We start from the raw sequence: 20,150 nt of genomic DNA, 5'->3' as shown, positions 1-20,150 counted from the left end.
AGTCCTAAATCCTGTAATATTCAGTGCGCCTGCTCTCACTGATGCACTCCTCACCTCCCAGCCCCACATGGTGTGTGGAATCCACACTACTGTAACAAGTACCAACAAATCCAATTTCATTCAACTACAGGTGGGCTTTGGCTGCTGGCCTTCAACATGGTCACAGGCAAGCCAGATCCCACTATCAGCCTCCAGCGCTCACTCCCATCCACATGAAATTTGGCCCCAGACTTTCAGTTCCTCAGATACAGCAAAATCTCTCAGTATCTAAAGCCAAGAGGAACTTCCCACAGATTTATTAGAACAAAAATTGAAACAAAAAGTATTCTTTGTTCATGATGTATCTATAATTTTTCAGTAATCAAGTATTCACAGAAGGGAACAGTCACTCCATTGTGCATTTCATGCTCACATTCCATCCTCCTTCCTACATCTTTAACTCAAATCTTAATGGGTAATTTTCCAAAGAAACTCATACAAGAACTTGCAGAATTCTGGTGTTTCCTCCATTGTTCTGTAAACAAGGCTTTGTGTTTCTCCCCCTCCCCCTACCAGCTCTCTTTTCATAAGAGAGTAGCATGGAAGGCCTTATATTTCTTATAAAACCTCTCTGTGAAAACCTCAAAGAAAAATCAGACCAATAATGAACTCATGACTGTTGGTTGGTTGCTTAGTTGCTAAGTCTTGTCCAACTCTCTACAACTCTATCGACTGTAGCCCACCAGGCTTCTCTGTCCATGGGATTTCCCAGGCAAGAATACTGGAGTGAGTTGCCATTTTCTTCTCCAGGGGATCTTTCCGAACCAGCAATTGAACCCATGCCTCCTGTATTGGCAGGTGGATCCTTTGCTGCTGAGCCACCAGGAAAGCCTTGATGAATTCATAGCCTGCTTCTAACATTCTTTCATGTTTTCTATAGCCTGTCCTCCAGAGGGTGAATGGAGCCCTTTTTTGGAGGACCTCATCCCACCAAGTAACAGAAAGAGAGGGTCAGTGGGGGGATTCTGGGAACTACTCAGAGTGGCTCATGTAACCCCAGCTCCTTCCTTATATCCTTTTATTTATCCCTTGCACAATCCAACCTAACTTTATTGGCTCCCATATATTCCCTTCCTGAGTCTCTTTGTTCTAGGAACTCTCTGTTTCAAAAGTATTTCCAGGAATATGACTCAGAGATGTCACCCCTCAACCAGTCCTCAGACTCTTGCTGCAGGGGGACACATTTAACCTTACTCCACCCCCAGGAATGCTGCCCTTCTACACAAAAATCCATCACATCTTCCTCGGGCTTCTTCAGTTCCTTTCTACTCACCCTTTACATACACAAATCGGTTGTACTATAATGCACATAATTTTTTTCTTCTAGTTTTATTGAGATCTAATTCACGTAGAGCACTGTATATGTTTTAGGTGTACAGCATAATGATTGACTTAAATACATCAGGAAATGATCACCAAGATAAATTTAGTGAACAGCCATCATCTCATACAAATACAAAATAAAAGAAAAAGGGGAAAAGGTTTCTTTCCTTGTGATGAAAACTGCTAAGACTGACTTTATTTACAACTTTCATATGCAACATATAGCAGTATTAATTATATTTATCGTGTTGTACATTATATCCCTAGTGCTTATTTATCTTAAAACTGGAAGTTTGTACCTTTTGATCACCTTCATTCAATTCCCCCTTCGCCCTACCCCTCCACTTCCGGTAACCACAAATCTCTCTCTTTTTCTATGAGTTGGTTCATTTGTTTGTTTTGAAGCATAACTGACCTACAACCTAACAAGCATGTTAATCCATGCTGCATAGCATAGTGATTCAATATTTCTGTACATTACAAAGTGATCACTGTACAATGCACATGAACTTAATACAGGCTTAATAAATGGGGGAATTGTGTCAGCATTATAATGTCAACATATCACTAGGTCACATCTAATTATTACCAGCATGCCAATAGTGTGTGCCCTGAGAAAAAGCGGCTGGCTACAAAGTTCATGACAAGCCACAGGATATGGTGCTATGCATCACGTGCCTGTGTTCCCCCAGCCCTCTCTTAGCTCAGTTTAGCCACACGCGAAAGACATAAGCCCAAGACCCTGAGCCAGAACCGTCACGCAGGGCATCTCCACAATTTGTGCAGAGCCAGCAGCTGCCTCTCAACCTGTAGCATCCATGTAAAGAACAGGATACAGTGCCTGTGGACCAGCAGCAGCCAGCATGGAGAAGTCTGGTCCCAGTCCAGATCTAAATCAGAATCTGTTTTTAATAACACCCTCCAGTGAAGCATATGCTCACTTCAGTTAGAGAAGCACTGCTTTGGGAGGGATGGGAATGGGGAGGGGTTGTAATAGCATTAATAAATCATCTGAGATGTTTGACTATGCAAACTGTACTTAGAGGCTGTTAAAGGGGTGGGGAGAATCTGTGATGGGAACACAGAAAACCAAACAAAGGAAATAAGATCAATCATTTAACTCCCCCCCTTCCTCATCTCCCTCAAACACACACACAAAAAGTTGTACGGGAAAATAAAAGTAATTACATACAAAACTTGGTTTCATAAAAATATAGTCACATAACCATGGTATAGGAAACATTGAACAAAAATGGCATACTTCTATTGGTGATATAAAAGAATGGTGTTAGTCAGGGTTCTCCAGAGAAACAGGACCAATAGGATATATATTTAAGAAGATTTATTAAGAAGGATAGGCTCATGTAATTATAAAAGCAAAGAAGTCTCACAATCTTCCCTTTGTAACCTGGAGATCCAGAAAAACTGGTGGTGTAGTTCTGGTCCAAACATGCAGACCTGAGAAGCAGGGGAGACAGTGATGTAAGTCCAGGCAGAGTCCAAATGCCAGAGAACCAGAAGTGCCAACATCTGAGGGCAGGACCTGGAAGTTTCAGACCAGACAAAGAGCAAATTCACCCTTTCTGCATCTTTTTGTTCTATTCAGGCCCTCAAAGGACTGGATGATACCCACCTGCATTAGTGAGGGCAATTTCCTCACTTACTAATGCATATACCTATCTCTTCTGGCAACATCCTCACAAACACAGCCAAAAATAACATTTTACCAGTTACCTGGTGGTCCTTAGCCCAATCAAGCTGACACATGAAATCAACCATCACAAGAACTAAATCACCCCTAACCATACTAGAGCATCAAAAAGTAATATCTAAAAATTAATTAATCAAGAAATAGCAACATAAATTGTTCCTCTTGAGAATACTTAGATAAATACCAGATAAAGCAATAAAGCATTTGAAGAGGCTATTTCTAGGAAATGAGAACACATAGGGTGAGACTGGTGCTATTCTTATAAGCTCTTTATACTTTTTTTTTTTTTAAAGCTTTGTATGGATGACCTTGACAGAATAGAAACTGACTGTTTTTTTTTTTTTTTTAAATGCTAGTGGTTACCTCAGTAAAATGCAGTTGGAGGTCAAGTAAGACAAGGGTGAGAGTCATCATTGGCTCTGACTAGTTTATAATATCGGGAAATTTGAATGGCGTGTGATGAAAAGTGGAGTGGGGTGGGGAGAAGCCCTTATATTTTTGCATTCAATTTGCTCTTATACAGAGCACATCACATTCTTCAGCCCAAATGGTTTCATGTCTAAAAGAAAGAGTTTATGCGTCTAGTCTCCAGAACAGCAGGAAATTGCTCATAGCAGCCCCACATCACAAAGGCACCCCACAAACAATGGGAGTCATGACAGGTGGGGGCATCTAGAATCTGTGTTCACAGATGGAGCCTGGAAAATTCAGAGATCCTGTCCAGTGCTGTCGGTTTCTGTTGAAATGACTCAGATATTATCCAACCAGAACCTTGGCTGCCACATAATAGTTTGAGTTCTATGTACCATTTGGTGTCTATTTCCTGGCTCCTTTCCTTCAATCTAGCTCTCTTAGGTGAAAATAAAAGTTCTTCCCCCTCGCCTCTTCCCAAATTATCATTAGATATTTTGACAATGCAGAGCAAGGGAGAGAAGTCTAATCAGAATGAATTAAGGAGAGGAAACTCATTATCAGTGATACTTGTGAAAGTTAAGCACAAACGAAAGCTGAAAATGAGACAGATACATCTCAAACTAGGAAAGCGAAGGACTGGTTGGTGTGATTTAAGCTGCAAATTCTACTTCCGTCTATGTGCTGATAAGAGGTCAGAGAGTATAAACTCAAAGAGCTCAGTTTAGGAGGGGAAGAGAGACTTGGAAACAAAAGACAAAAATAAATGCATATGCATCTCAGAGTAGGCTTCAGGTCACGTTCCTGACAGCAAAGAGGGACCAGGAAGTTGTCCATGTCACAGGATAAATCTGGCGCATCTTCCTGGAGAGCCGATTTCAGTTGGAGGGGGTAAAGTCTAGTCAAGGTCACATTTCTTTCGAAATTTCACATTTAATGCAGTAAAATGTTTTAATTTACCTTAAACGTTATAGGTAAGCCTGAAGACTTTAGAAGTGTTTCTCACGTGAGCTAGCAAGTGCTGGGAGACTAGGGAGAAAAGGCGAAGAGAAAGGAAGCAGGAAGGCCACTAGATCTTACAGCATTTTCTTGACCAGATTAAGGGGCTTGAACTGGATGCTGGGGTCATTAAGCAGTCATGTAGACATTTTTAAGCAAAAAGTGACAAGATCAGATTTATATTTGAGAAAATTCATTCTCCTGGCACTCGGGCATATCCACTGAAGCAAGTATCTTTTTCTTTTCTCTTTTTTAAGCAGTTCTCTTTTGTTGGTCTTGATCACAGTCTCAATTAAAAGGCAAAGAACAAAGGAGTAGTGAAGGGTTTTTGCCACAAATATAATACAGAGCTGATGTTTTCAATTTTTAAAAAATTCACACATATTGTTTTTTTTTTTAAAAAAGCACCAGACTGTCAAAAAAGGCAATTACTTGAAAAGTTTACTTCCGGAATATATTAAAAATATATAAATATGAAAAATGACCAACCTATGGTATAAATGCATAATAAAGTAATAATTTGGTCTGTTTCAGCCCATTAGTGATGATGAGGAAGAATAGACCTCAGTGCTGGTGAGAAGGACATTTCCACTGATGGTGTGATTGGATTGACATTTCAGGAAGAAGCTTTGACAATATGTTCATACCCTTTGGCCTAATGAGAGTATTTCTGGGAATTCAGCAGAAAGTGTATCAGTAAGTTAACAAAAATGTGGACAAAGACTTGTGTATAAACTGCACTATTTATAATAGGCAAAAAACCCAAGATGTGCCATGATCTCAGGAATTATAGGAACCTTCAATATGATATAATATAGCTATTAACAATGTTTCAAATTACATAAAAGCATTAGTCACTCAGTCATGTCTGACTCTGTGACCCAATGGACTGTAGCCTGCCAGGCTCCTCTGTCCATGTGATTCTCCAGGCAAGAATACTGGAGTGGGTAGCCATTCCCTTTTCCAAGGGATCTTCCCAACCCAGGGAATGAACCCTGATCTCTTGCATTGCAAGCAAATTCTTTATGGTCTGAGACACCAGGGAAGCCCAAATTATATAAAAGTATATCAAATTATATAAATCATCAGTCCTATTGCTGGAGGCTATCATTACTTGCTGACATTATGAGTGATTTCTACCTTAAAATATACATATCTTTAAAATGTTTTCTATAACAGTAAGGGGTTTAACCCAAAACAGGGAGTTGTAGGCCTCATAAATTGCTTTTAGGGAGGTAGCTTTGCAGAGAGGCAACTCTGGGCCCTGAAAACTGAATCATACCCATGCATTCTCAGCCTATCTTTAGTTTTCAGCTCATATAAATAATAATAGAATAAAAACTTCCCCTCTTCTAAATCCCTATTATATGCTAAGCACATAACATGCTTAATCTCATTTAACCCTTGTACCACTACTCCAAAGAAGGTATTATTAACAATATTTCCATTTTAGAGATTTAAAAAGTGAGGCTTGGAGATGGCCCAAGACTTTGCATCTTATTTTAGTGTTTTCTTAAATCCTCTTTCTTTTTCGCTCTGTCCCCTTCTGTAAACAGGTTATCAATGCATAGCGTAATTTCTAAGCTGAAGACCACAAATCCACAGACTCTTCTCCTCTCTGGAACTTTTTTCCCCCAAAGTAAATACATCAGGGATGAGGAGGGAGTGTGTTGGGGTGGAAGGGTGTGGGGAGGCAGACTTTCCTGAGAGTACTTCCCCCTTCCTTCTCCTTTAACTTTTGCCAATAGGGCCACAACCAGCTTTCTCATTTGGTAGCAGAAGCTTGTTGGTGCCTTTTCCTCCAACATCAGAGGTCAGTATCTGGGACTGTTCTCACCCCTGAGAGAGCCAGCAGCCAGTCATTTTCTCTTTCCTGGGCTCCTTCCTTCCTAGTCCCAGGCCCTCTATTCTTCCAGCCCTTTGGCTCTCTTCAGCTCCCCTTTCTTGTTCTGTCTCCTCCAGCCTTTCTTCTTTCCTGCTCCTGCTTATTTCCCTAGTCTCTATCTCTGCCTCCATCACTGTATCTTTATTATCATTGCTAAAAGCAGATGTCAAATTATTGTATTTGAAAGAAGAGATTTTTTTGACACAGTAGTTCCAAGACTTGTCTATTTATAATACAGAAACCCGTTAATGGGTACTATGCATCACAATTGCCTTCTCCTAAGACTCTCTTGGGGGCTTAGAGCCCATTTTCTGTTTTGTACAGACAAGATTGACTAACCTTAGGGTGGTAGGTGGATGTGTGCTGACGGCAGCCGGGACTGAAAGTCTACCCTTGGCAGAAGGCAAGGAGGAAGCTTAAGGTGCAAATGATGCTTTCCAAGCTGAAAAGAATTGCTGGGAGGGCACAGGAGCACGGTGTCTCAACAACTCCTAGTTATTGCCTATTCTTTCATCTCTCCTAGGCTGAAGTTCCCGACAAACTCGAGCCCACCAGCATCTTGCTGCCCAGAAAGGTTGGAGATGGCAGTCTTTCCAAACTCCTGCCTCGCGGGGTGTCTGCTCATTTTCATTCTCCTCCAGCTGCCCAAGCTGGATTCTGGTAGGTCAGGAAGCCATCAGACTTGTTCCCCAAAACCCTTTTAGGCTGGAAGGGGTTGGCAGGCCTAGACTAGGGGATAAGTTGGAAGAGGGTTTGAGCTGAGTAGAGAAGGAGCTGCGAATTATCTTTCTGGGTGGAACTTTGTTTCAATGATGTCCTGCCTTTTTCTCTCAATTATAGGATAATTTCTAGCCTACAAGCTTGAAATTTCTCAGTAATTGTAAGCAATCCCGTTTGGTTGTCCTTAGGGACTTTCCCAAGGGCCCAGATGGATTCCCTGGAGCTGTAGTGGGAGAGTGCCCTTCAGTGGGATCCTCATCTGTATCAGTCCTCAACTCCCACCTCCACATTCCGTCCGCCCCTCTTGGTGTTTTGGCAGCTCCCTTTGACGTGATCGGACCCCCGGAGCCCATCCTGGCGGTGGTGGGTGAAGATGCAGAGCTGCCCTGTCGTCTGTCCCCCAACGTGAGCGCCAAGGGCATGGAGCTGCGCTGGTTCCGGGAGAAGGTCTCGCCTGCGGTGTTCGTGAGCCGCGAAGGGCAAGAGCAGGAGGGCGAGGAGATGGCTGAATACCGGGGAAGAGTGTCGCTGGTGGAGGACCACATCGCCGAGGGCAGCGTCGCTGTGAGGATACAGGAGGTCAAAGCCTCTGATGATGGGGAGTACCGATGCTTTTTCAGGCAGGACGAAAACTACGAAGAGGCCATTGTGCATCTGAAGGTGGCTGGTGAGTGGACGGGTTTTGACTTTCTCCGGTGACTCCATGCGAGATAATATTTTCCTGTGGCTCTGTTACTTTGGAAACCATCAAACGTGTTCCCCAAATCCCTTTCAGGCTGGAAGGGATTGGCAGGCCTAGAGTAGTAGATAAGTAGGAAGAGGGTTTGAGCTGAGTAGACAGGGAGCAGCGAATGATCTTTCTCCTTGGAACTTTGTTTCCATGATGTCCTGCTTTTTTCTCTCAATTATAGAATAATCATTTCCCCATGTTAATAATTAAATAAGTGTAAGATGTAATGACTATATAACATTCTCTTCTATTAGTGCATCATAATTTGCTTGGTCAAAGCCCAGAATTGAGCATTTAAGTTGTGTCTGTTTTTCACCATTTATAGTAAGGCTATAGTGAGCAATCCCAGTGCTTACTTGGTGAATTAGTACCCAAGACTGATTTTGTGAGATTGTAGAGCATGGTGGCTTGTTAAGGGTCTTGACCTACCTAGAAAAGTTTTGGTTTTGTTTCTGTTTTTGCTTCAAGCCAGAATTCAGAGTGAAACTATAAGGAAATGGTACACACCAAGGAACAAAGTATACTTTGAGGTCTGCCTTTCCCACCTGGCACCAAGAAAATTTCTTTCTGAGCTACATTTCCTACTGTAAAACTGGGGGAGCACCTGCCGAACAAGATTTTGCAAGAATGAGATTAAAAAAAAAAAAAAATCAGTATAGGAATTCCCTGGTGGTTCGGTGCTTCCAATGCAGGGGGTATTGATCAGGGAACTAAGATCCCACATGCCTGGAATATGAGAAACTGCTTTGTCAATTCTAAAAGCATTATATACTTGTAAAATATTGCTGTGCAATATATATTGCTTCTTATGCATATATTCAAGTAAAGATGAAGTTTGAAAAATACATGGGTGAAATGTGGGTCCCTGTTTCATAACAGGGTGTCCCACATGGTAGTATCATATATAACTCATCTTTCCTTTTTAAGGAAGTGTCTTAAAAACTGGTTATAAAGCCCTAGAGATTTGACAGCATAAAGCTGTCAATGTTACCTTTTATGAATGATAGACACCTTTGAGAATGTGCTGAAAATGGTGGCCCTTTTCGTGAAAAGAAAACATATTCTCACATATATACACAATTTGGAATATGACTTTAAGCCAATAGTTGTTTCATCTCTGATAAGATGTCTTCTTTTATGGATACCTCAGTTCCCTTGTGTAGTAAAACATGGAGATGGGTCCCTCTTATTCCCAATTCCTCTGGGCTTCTCTTTCTCAAACTATATAGCCCTACGGTTATAAGGCTCCCAGAAGAGTGTCCACTAAAGGAGTAAGGCACCTTCTTTCTCCATAGCTCTGGGCTCTGATCCTCACATCAGTATGAAAGTTCAAGAGAGTGGAGAGATCCAGCTCGAGTGTACCTCAGTGGGATGGTACCCAGAGCCCCAAGTACAGTGGCGAACTCACAGGGGAGAAGAGTTTCCATCCATGTCAGAGTCCAGGAATCCTGATGAAGAAGGTTTGTTTACTGTGAGAGCTTCAGTGATCATCAGGGACACCTCTATGAAGAATGTGTCCTGCTGCATCCGGAACCTCCTTCTTGGCCAGGAGAAAGAAATAGAGGTTTCCATACCAGGTCAGTAAAACAGGTGCTGGGTTCCTTTTTGACATAGTTTCAGGGCAACATCACATGGGACATCTGCCCAGCTACAACCTCCTGGCAGATTTGTCTATTTTTCTCATCTTAAACTTTCCCCACCTAAACTCCTGCCCGCTGAGCCCCACCAACTTCACTAGAGATTCTGAAGGCATAAGTTTTATACCTAGATCTCACAAACTTTCCAGATTTTCCATCTTAGAAGATATATCTTAGATAGGGAAGTCTTCCAGATTTTCTTAGGAGATATATCTTGGAAAAGCTTTGTCTTTGAAGGGTGTGGTCTTCCTGATTCAGAGCCTTCTGGATCTAGCTAAATCAGTTCTCCTCTTTCCACCCTTACCTCCCCCTCCTCCTTATCCCATGCTAGAGCTCCAAGTTTCCAGAGTCTTCATACTCTACCTCTGGTTCAGCAAGGAAGTTTTCCTTATTCTTGGGTCATTGAATACCCTTCTGTTGCACACAGAAAGTGATATTTCCCCTTCCTTATTTACTTCCCTCATCCCCTTGGCTCCCATCCTGCATTGATGGCTAAGGAGAAATTTCCATGATAACATGAATCGGTCCATTATATTCTTTATTCCACAGGTCCTGTCCTCAAATGACTCTTCTTCATCTTCATTCCTCTCTTTCTCTGCTCTCTCTTACCTAAGACCAAAATTTATCTGAAAACCTCAGAGTGGTATTGGAGGGACTCTTTTGCCATGGGAGGAATGTGAGAGGTCCAGGTCATCATCTATCCAGCCCCCTTTGGAATCAAGAGAGGAGCTAGATTTGCTCTGAGTTTCTCAACAAATGTCCTTCTTGGGGATTTTGTTCTAGCCTCCTTCTTCCCAAGGCTGACTCCCTGGATGGTGGCTGTGGCTGTCATCTTGGTGGTCCTAGGACTTCTCACAATTGGGTCCATATTTTTTACCTGGAGACTATACAAGGAAAGATCCAGACAGAGGAGGAATGAATTCAGCTCTAAAGGTAAGTCATAGAATCCCAGTCTACTTGTCAGGAGTGCTTCCACATGAGGGTGAACCCAAGTCCTTTAGGATGACTGCCAATGGGAGTCAAACTGCCAATCAATTATCTACTTAATTCCAGAATTCTAAAAATCAGAGGGGATTATAAAGCTCCTGAATTCAGTAGCACCCAATATGAAGAATAACAGAGGTTTGGGTATAAGATGAGTCAAAGAAATTCTAATTGAGATAATAGACCTGATGTTTATTCATTATTAATCTTCAGACTCTAGCCTTACTTTTAACTTGGTTTCTCAGTAATGATTAAAGTTCTGATACTAAGTAAGTAGGAACTTCCTGCATATTTCTTAGAAAACAAAACAAAATTCTTGTTCTTCATTTGTTGATAATGCCTCAATAATCAGGTAGTCATGAATTAAATAATTTCTTTTATATGTTTCTCACACCTGTTTTGTTCCCTCCCTCACACCCAGGCTAGAAGGTCATTAAGGTATTTCTGTTTGTTTTCCAGAGAAACTCCTGGAAGAGCTCAGTAAGTTCTATGTCCTTTGTCTTTTTTCATCCACAAAGTTGTCTCTCTCTTATTATAAAACATGTCAATAACACCCTTTCCCTCTCCCCACCCTCTCTCACTACAGAATGGAAAAGGGCTACATTGCATGCAGGTCAGTGACTCTGAATATCTTAAGGGCTCTGAGGTGCCACCCTGCAGGTATTGAAAGTCCTCCAATACTTGGAAATAAAAACCACTAATATATAGAGGGGAAAGATGATGACAAATGGCCCCAACATTATCCTTGAGGCACATAAAGGGCCCTTGGAAGATGGCTAGAAGGCAAGCCCCCTCTGACAGGGTCCCATGGGGTACTGGGGACAGTCAGTTGATACATCACCCTATGGCTGTGGATGGAAGAGGGGAAAAGAGACAGCTGAGCAGGCCAAGCAGTTCCCTTCCTGAGGAGATCTGTCAACTGCTAGAGCAGGTCTCCACTTCTTCAGAGAAGAAAGGATGGTTCTTTCAACCTGTGACATTCACTGATAATCAGACTCACTTTCTCTCTGTCTCTAGTGGATGTGACTCTGGATCCAGATACTGCCCACCCCCACCTCTTTCTGTACGAAGATTCAAAATCTGTCCGACTGGAAGATTCACGTCAGAAACTTCCTGAGAAACCAGAGAGATTTGACTCCTGGCCCTGTGTGATGGGTCGTGAGGCCTTCACCTCGGGGAGACATTACTGGGAGGTGGAGGTGGGAGACAGGACGGACTGGGCAATTGGGGTGTGTAGGGAGAATGTGATGAAGAAAGGATTTGACCCCATGACTCCCGAGAATGGGTTCTGGGCTGTGGAGCTCTATGGAAATGGGTACTGGGCTCTCACCCCACTGCGGACCCCTCTCCCACTGGCTGGACCCCCGCGCCGGGTTGGGGTCTTCCTTGACTATGAATCAGGAGACATCTTCTTCTACAACATGACTGATGGATCCCATATCTATACTTTCTCCAAGGCCTCTTTCTCTGGCCCCCTCCGGCCCTTCTTCTGCTTGTGGTCCTGTGGTAAAAAGCCCCTGACTATCTGCCCAATCACTGATGGGCTTGAGGGAGTCATGGTAGTTGCTGATGCCAAGGACATTTCAAAGGAGATCCCACTGTCCCCCATGGGGGAGGACTCTGCCTCCAGGGATATAGAAACCCTCCATTCTAAACTAATCCCTCTCCAGCCCAGCCAAGGGGTGCCTTAAGAAATACTCCAGCTCAGCTCTTCCCCTCTACTCTAACCCCCCTTCCACCACTCCCAGGGCTTCATCTGCCAGCTTTACTCAGCCCCTGTTTCTTCCTGTTGGGTAGGGATTAATTAATCTTGAGAAGGTTGTGTTGCTGCTGATAGAGTGTTAGGAATAGGCCCTTCCTAATCTGTTTCGGTAACAATAGTCAAGGGGCAGGGAGGTGACTCAGACTGCTTCTTGTGGTCTCCCATCCCAGAGGCCAAATCCTCTAGGGAGGGAATTGCAGTTTGGGGATCAAGATGGAGTTAGGTCGGCATGGGGTTATGACAGAAACATCTTGGTGTCCAGGATAGGGGTATATAGAGGAACAGGTTTTAAGTAAGCAGAAAACCCAAAGGGTTCTGGGAAGGGAAAACCGGTGGCTGAAATCCCATAAAGGAACTTGGAGGGAACATCCTAATAGAGGAAAATGAGGTGAACTCAGGCAGTGATAAACATCTGACTTGTCCCTAGAGCTTTAGGGCCCATATCTCAGATTTTCTAAGTCATTCATACAGGGTGGATCTGAGCAATTGGCAACGGGAGTAAAGAAGGTGAGGAGGTCAGATAGAATGAAAGAGGAAAGAATTTTAAACAAAATGCAAAGGGCTCTTTCCAACCTCACTTTGTTGATTCCACAAGTTGCTGGTTGTCTTCTTTCTTTTATCTAGAATCTCTCCACTTTAGAGGCATTTTCAGGCATCATCTTTCAGTGATATCACCACTTCATTGGCCATTGTCTCATGGCCAATGGCCACGTCTCACCCACATATGGTTTAAAACTGCTCAACCACACCTTTAATTAGCTTTAACCACCATCCTCTCCCATACTGAGCCATGAATCACTCCACCCCCAGCTTTCCTACATGCTGCTTCTCCTCAGGGTCCCCTGAAAGCTGCATCATTGTGCTCAGCACAGCTAGATTGATTGCACTTGTTTGTATTTGCATTTTCCTGTATGTGTTTGTCTTATCCAGGCTCCCACCTTCCATTTCCATTGGGTTTTCCAGGGTCAATGTTGCCCATGGTCTTAACCTAATAAATAAGTCTGTCTGTTGAAAACAGCTTCTGCACCTCCCTTTCTTTATTCAACAAATGGAACTGACACAAAAACAGAGACAATAAACCTGCATGGGAACTCAGTGGGTCAAAGCACTGTGGTTCTGTTTATCCAAGACCCATCCCCAGACCTGATGGCAGTAGGCTCACCAGGGCAGGCAGCACAGGGCCTCCTGTCCCAGGAAGGGCCAGCTACTTACAAAAAGGCCACAGTGCCAGTGGCTACCCACCTGTAGCCTCTGGAGGAAATATTTGGTGATGCCTCATAACTGGATAAACAAACAAACTTGGGTGATCCTCCTTTCCTTGCCCCTTCCTCAAGCTGTATTCACCCTACCCTACATTGGACTCCTGAAAGAAGACCACCATTTATCTCTGCTTTCAAAGTATGCATTTATGTTCAAATTGTACTTTTAGAAAGTAAAAGATTTTTTTGAAAGTCCAAACTTCTTTAAAAAATACTTGAGAATCTTAAGTAGTTGTTTTGCCAGTTTAATGTACTATGTGTATCCTGAAATGTATATATAAAATCTTACCCTAAATAAATGGGGCTGCCACAGGAACCCCTCTCTGAGAGTAGAAAGAGAAATAGTCAGAGGTTTCAATTAGCTCTGCGACTGCCCTCACCTTCCTATTTCCTCATGATCGTCAAGGAAAATGGTTACCAAACACAGTATTGATAAGCCTTGCAGCTCCCTTTCCATCGCAGCTCCCTTTCCATCTGGCACCAGATACCAGTGCCTGAAGGAGGAAATTAACAGTCTTGGTAGCTCTGGCTTTATTTTTAAATCTTCCAAAAGAGAAGAAAGGTGGCCTTGCTGATGCTTCGTCAAAGCCTGTCTTAATGACCTGAAGCAGAATCAGTGATACTGTGGTTTCAGAAGGTCCAGAAAGGCCTCTCCCACCAGTGCAAATAATTAACTGTAGTATTTCCAAGGCCTGACTTCCTTTTTAAACCAGAAACTAAAACCTTTCACCCCACAGCTAAAGACCAGCCTTAAAAATGCAAATGCTCCTGAAATAATAGTAACAGGACTTCATTTCACACACCAAAAGCCAACTCTGGTCATCACATGTTTGAAAGGGTCTGCCTCTCTTTAAAAGAGACCCAGACATTCACATTAAGAGAAAAATAACTGTGCAACTCCTATCATCACTAATCAACAACAGCTCTTCCGTGCCATCTCTCTGCATATCCTTATTCATCTGCTCCTTCTGCCTCCAAACAACACTCAGGTCTCCTCAAATCGCCCTCTGGAAAACTCCGAATCGACTCTCAACTATACGCGCCTTTACTCTTGCCACTCACTTTAAAATTTAAAATAGAAATCGTCTTTTTCCTTGAATACATATGAAAGTTAATTTTAAAAAGTAAAAATGATCCCAAATCTCACTCAAATATAACCAATTAAAGCATCTCTGCCTGCAGTGCGGGAGACCTGGGTTCAACCCCTGGGTTGGGAAGATCCCCTGGAGAAGGAAATGGCAACCCACTCCAGTATTCTTGCCTGGAAAATCCCATGGACAGAGGAGCCTGGTGGGCTACAGTCCAAGGGGTAGCAAAGAGTCGGACACGACTGAGCGACTTCACTTTCACTTTCACTTCTCCTTTAAAAAATAAAAAGAATCTGTATTGTTTAGTTCAAAGGACTTAAACTAAATACTTTTTGAGGAGTGTTTCAAACTAGTTGGAAAGTCTTTGAGGTACAGCTTTGCTGGACATAAACACAGATGTACGAAAACCTTACGAATTAAGGGACGATAGAGTGACATACTTGTAGAAAGAGAAAGGCAGAACTGGTTTTAGTTTGATGCCTCCTTTTTGAGAGCAGCATAACATCCATTCAGAAAAGTCCACAAATCCTCAGGGTACAGCTAGAAAATTCAGATCAAGAAGCAAGACACTTGGGACCCCCTTACATGGGTCTCGAGGGTCTAGCGGACAGAAAGGAGAGGAGGGAGGAGTTAATGAGCACCCGAGGGCTGGGCCCCAGCAAGAACCAAACTGAATAGCGTTAAGACTTCCCAGGAGTAGGTGTCAGTTTAAGTAAGGCAATTTCAGCAATATGGGTGCCATTATACAAACAAGAATTCTGTCGAGAGCGGAAAGAAATTTCCCTTACTCTTGGCTACGCAGCCGAGCGCCGTCCGGCCGGCTGCAGCCTGGAATCGAATCTGCGTTCATTCAGAAGACACTGCCCGGCGGCCCCCGCAACCCGACACTTGACTCCGCGTTTCCACTCGGGGTCGGCGTCAGGGCCGTACGTAAACTGGTGGTTGCCTTTTTTAATTGAAAATTTTCCGCATCCTCAGAAAAAGAGAAAAAAGGAAAAAAAAAAAAAAAGGGACTACCGTTCATGTAGACATTGAAATAAAATTTGAGGGCAGCTATTTGCTAGCAGGTCAGGATGGCCGAGCGGTCTAAGGCGCTGCGTTCAGGTCGCAGTCTCCCCTGGAGGCGTGGGTTCGAATCCCACTCCTGACATTGCCTACTTTTCTGAATCAGTCTAATAACGGTTGTGTGTATCATCAGCTTTCCCCCACGTTTCCCCTGTGGTTTAATCTGTTTGTCCTCTTTTCCTAAATAAATTATTCAAAATTAAAAAATTTTTAAATATTAAAGATAAGACATCAGCCAAGTTCTAAAATGAAAGCACTCTGTACCCAGAAGAGTACCCACAAGTTAAGATCTAGTTATTTTAATCTTCTTTCCCTGTCTCTAGCTGTCTGTCCCTCTCTCTCCTTTACATTCAAGGAGTTGAATAAAAGTTACTCCTTTCACTGATGTCTACAGGGCCATTCTTTAGTTTTATTTATTTATAGATTCCCTTTTAATTGCCTTTCTTCAATTTTATTTCTCATCTCCCACTCCCCCTTAAGAAATCATTGGAAAGATCATCCTTTTCTTTCTTGCTGTGTGTTTTTGTAGAACACATTTTTGGTTTCGCTATATACATTTTTAATTTACATAAATGCCGCTGTGTCATATATCTCATTCTATTTTTACTTTGTGCCTTTTGGCCAGTTTTTTTAGCAGATGTTGTGCATACACCTAGACCATATCTAGAACAATTTCAATCACTGCGGGGGAGACCAGGGTTTGATCCTTGAGTGGGAAGGATCTGACCCCATAGAGATCCTCAGCAGCCCAGCTAGAGGCCCTACTCAATCTATAACTTTTAAATTCAAGTTCCACCCATACTGCTTTGGTAACTTATGATCTTTTAAAAAGAAAGTATGAAACATTTGAGCTATATCAGCTGTCAAGTCAAGTCCACCTGTGGTTTTCATGATGCCATAAATACATGCCTACCTGCCTATGGTCATCTCCAGACAAAGAAGAATTTCAAGATCTGCACACTCTGTTCTCTTACTGCTTCCACTTACCCAAACTGAGCATCCTCGGCCTCACCACACACTGTTCCCTTTGCCTGGAGCACCTCTTCTACTTCTCTGTTTGAGAAGGTAACAGGCAGGAAGGCCAGGGGTCTCCAAAAGGAGGAAATAGGCTGCAAGTGTCAAATTTTTTTTTCTCTTAAAATTCTGTGCTGCCATGACAACACTGGTTCCACCTGAACTTAACTTTTCTCAAACCTTGAGTTAACCAATGTGTTTTTCTTATGGAAATTTTTTTCTTAAGCTATGTTAATGAAACTATGTATTTGCTTTGGAATTTACCCTTCTTTAAAATGGTTCCACCTAAGACTAACTTTTTTTTCTTTTCCCAAACCTTGGGCTGATAATAGCTCAACAAACCAGTATTCATATCAATTGTTTTATGGCTGCGGGATGACACACCTTGTGCCATCCTATCTCAAAAATGCATATTGTGGAAGAGGGGCCTGGTGAAACTCGGTCAGCTCTGAGGTGTCTCTCTTATCTGATCAATAGTTTTCTAACAGACCTAAAACATGTCGCTATAGACTAGCAGGGCACTCTTTCTGCCCCCTTCTGATGTCTATGTCAGAAGCTTTCTCTATCTCTTTTATACTTTAATAAAACTTTATTACACAAAAGCTCTGAGCAATTAAGCCTCGTCACTGGCTCTGGATTGAATTCCTCTCCTCTGGAGGCCAAGAATCCCAACGTCTTTCACGGCTCAACAACAACCTTTCATCTCCAGCCCACTTTCTTGTCTGGATCTCGCCTACATCTCCTCCATGCTCAGTCTGGCTATCACTCCTTCCAGGAAGTCTTCCCCCATCATCTATCTCCACTCAGTCTGAGCTGAGTATCAAAGTGTGGTCTACTGTACCCTCCACTCCAATGGGGTTATAGCTCACTATACTGTAATTGCCATTGAACTGTTTGATTCACCCTTCCATCAGCTTCTTTAGGACAAAACTCATGACCAAAGTGAGACTAGCATGGTGCCTGCCACATGATAAGCACTGGGTAGATAAACAAGTATTTAACTGTAAACCATTTTCACTTGTATATGTAAATCACTTTCACGATGGATACATGGAGAGTTAGGAAGATTTTTAGACTTTAGGAGAGATGGCTAAATTCTTCACCTGAAATATTCCATAGCTTCCATAGCCAGTAACACTATCCCAATGGTACAGATCAGGCAATCTATTGAGGGCCACTTGGCTGGAAGCATCCTCGTAAAGGTATTCCTGCAGCCTGATGGAGCAGAAGGGTGAAGGTTAAGGTAGATTTGGTAACAGAATTAAGGAGTGATCTAGTGTTGACATCTCTACCGTGACCCAGCTGGCCTTACCATTTGAGGTCTGTAATCTCGGCCTGGGAAAAAGGCTTTGTTGTGCAGAATATAGAAGCATAGGAAAAAGACGGTCTGTCTCTTGATGAAATAAAATTTGTATATTAAAGTAGGACAGAAAAATTAAACATAAAATTCTTTTTGTGTGTTTGTTTGGACCTCCTCCCTCCTTAATGTGCAGTGGGCACATTAACCAGAGCACCTCAAAGATAGAAGTGACTGCTCCACCATAAAGATCATTTTTTCCCTCTTTCCTTTTCTTAAAAGAATAGCATTCTTTACCAATTTTGTAGGGAGTATGGTAACTGTATGCTTGCTTTGTATGTGCTTCTATGGACTAGGTGTAACCTTGGTGAACTTCACATAAAATATCAGCATGTCATGTTGATGTACTATCACGCTGATGTACTATCCTTTGTCTCGAAAATGCAAATGACTGTTCCTTCAACTTCTAACAAGTAGAACAGTTGTCAGAGTTTTCTGAGGATCTGTCTCCTGGTTACAATCCTCAGTTTAGCTCAAATAAAGTTCCCTTTTTTTTCTTCTTAAGTTGATTATTTATTGAATTTTCATTGACACTTCCATTGCTCTGTGATGTCTATAAGGAAAAGTGGGGAATTAAGCTGCAGAGTGAGTGGAGAAAGTCTCCATAGAAGTAGAATTGTTTTCTGAACTGTTCTTCAAAGTGTTGGGACATTTTGTTTCTGCAGATAGAACAGAAGATCATATTTCAACTGTTGACCATCTACACAAAATCATGTGCTTTGAAGGTAAAAGTCAGGTTGGTGAGACTTTCTGGGCCAGGTGGAAGAGGGGTTGGTCTTGGGAGATGAGCAAGTGGGTAACAGTTACAATGAACTTTGTTTCCCTGATCTTGAGTTTCTATATAAAGGGACCAAATTATGAGCAAAACTCTAGACTTCTTTTCCACTTCTCATATTTCCTTCCTCTCTCTTATAGAATTTGGAAGAAGGTACCCTAGACCCTCCTGGACTGCTTCTTCATGTCAGCCTGGATGCTAACAGCTTCAGGTCAGTCTGTTCTAGTGGGATGTCCACCCTGTGGGTATACAATCAAAAGGATGCTTCTCCTGATAACTTCTTTCTGAAATCACTGTGACGAGTATGTTCCTCTTTGATTTTCCTTTCCAAAAAAACTCTGAGCACAAGTCCACCTTTTAAAATAGCCATTTACAACTCATGTTATATGGTTGGATTTTAGTGGTTGGTATGAATTGAGATGCTGTAGCATTCTCTAAGGTTAAAGAAAAATAAGATTATGGCATCTGGTCTCATCACTTCATGGCAAATAGAAGGGGGGAAAGAGGAAGCAGTGAGAGATTTTATTTTCTTGGGCTCCAAAATCACTGCAGATGGTGACTGCAGTCATGAAATTAAAAGACACTTCCTCCTTGGAAGGAAGGCTATGACAAACCTAGACAATGTATTAAAAAGCAGAGACATCACTTCACTGACAATGGTTCATATGGTCAAAACTATAATTTTTTCAGTAGTCAAGTACAGACTTGATAGTTGGACCATGAAGAAGGCTGAGCGCAAAAGAATTGATTCTTTCAAATGGTGCTGGAGAAGAGATCAAACCAGTCAGTCCTAAAGGAAATCAACCATGAATATTCATTGGAAGTACTGCTGCTGAAGCTGAAGCTTCAATACTTTGGCCACCTGATGCCAAGAGCCAACTTACTGGAAAAGACCCTGATGCTGGGAAAGACTGAAGGCAAAAGGAGGGGGCGGCAGAGGATGAGATGGTTACATAGCATCACTAACCCAATGGACATGAATTTGAGCAAATTTGAGATAGTGAAAGACAGAAAAGCCTGGCGGGCGACAGCCCAGGGACTCAGTCGAGTCAGACACGACTTACCGACTGAACAACAACAAGCCTTCTTAATAATACATTTATCAATCATCCCAGAGGCTGATCTTGATTAAAATATTGCCTGTAGATTGTGAAAGTAGGTTATGAAATCCCAATTATTTGAGATTCCACCAGGGAAAAGAATAGAATGACTAGAGATTATTATGCCGTTTGTAGTTTAAATCTGGTTCCTTTGCCTTAGGCTTTCCCTGGCTTCTTTGGTACTTGCTGAAAAAAATATTACATGAAAACTAAAGAAAGGTAGAAATTCTTCTGAAAGAAAAACAAATTTATCTTGGTCTCTTCTTCTTCGTAAACAATAAAACCGTCCCC

General features: G+C 42.3%; 1 protein-coding gene, 1 long non-coding RNA gene and 1 other non-coding gene across 3 annotated transcripts; 2 read left to right on the top strand and 1 right to left on the bottom strand.

The window, feature by feature from the left end:
• Positions 1-2,689: 2,689 nt before the first annotated feature.
• Positions 2,690-15,516, bottom strand: LOC147347515 (uncharacterized). The gene is made up of 2 exons (XR_015152295.1): positions 15,337-15,516; positions 2,690-2,905 (listed from the first exon to the last, which is right to left on the bottom strand). It is a non-coding gene; the product is annotated as an uncharacterized LOC147347515 (long non-coding RNA).
• BTN1A1 (butyrophilin subfamily 1 member A1) lies at positions 6,224-13,216 on the top strand. The gene is made up of 8 exons (XM_086369873.1): positions 6,224-6,296; positions 6,892-7,028; positions 7,408-7,755; positions 9,114-9,395; positions 10,239-10,388; positions 10,899-10,919; positions 11,026-11,052; positions 11,457-13,216. The coding sequence occupies exons 2-8, from the start codon at positions 6,950-6,952 to the stop codon at positions 12,128-12,130; spliced, it is 1,581 nt and encodes a 526-aa protein (XP_086225999.1). The 5' UTR covers positions 6,224-6,296; positions 6,892-6,949; the 3' UTR covers positions 12,131-13,216.
• A 99-nt stretch (positions 15,517-15,615) lies between the features above and the next one.
• Positions 15,616-15,698, top strand: TRNAL-CAG (transfer RNA leucine (anticodon CAG)). Its single transcript has one exon. It is a non-coding gene; the product is annotated as a tRNA-Leu (tRNA).
• The last annotated feature ends 4,452 nt before the right edge of the window (positions 15,699-20,150 follow it).

The sequence above is a fragment of the Bos grunniens genome, chromosome 23, assembly GCF_055505025.1.
Source record: "Bos grunniens cultivar Pamir isolate PY7600 chromosome 23, Bosgru_T2T1.0, whole genome shotgun sequence".
NCBI lineage: Eukaryota > Metazoa > Chordata > Mammalia > Artiodactyla > Bovidae > Bos > Bos grunniens.
Note: the sequence above shows the minus strand (reverse complement) of the source record. Positions and strands in the feature narration are given on the sequence as shown.

Coding starts and splice junctions, on each gene's coding strand:
- BTN1A1 (XM_086369873.1), top strand. CDS start 6,950: ATGGCAGTCTTTCCAAACTCCTGCCTCGCGGGGTGTCTGCTCATTTTC. Junction 7,756..9,113: donor TGTGCATCTGAAGGTGGCTG/GTGAGTGGACGG, acceptor CTTTCTCCATAG/CTCTGGGCTCTGATCCTCAC. Junction 10,920..11,025: donor GAAACTCCTGGAAGAGCTCA/GTAAGTTCTATG, acceptor CTCTCACTACAG/AATGGAAAAGGGCTACATTG.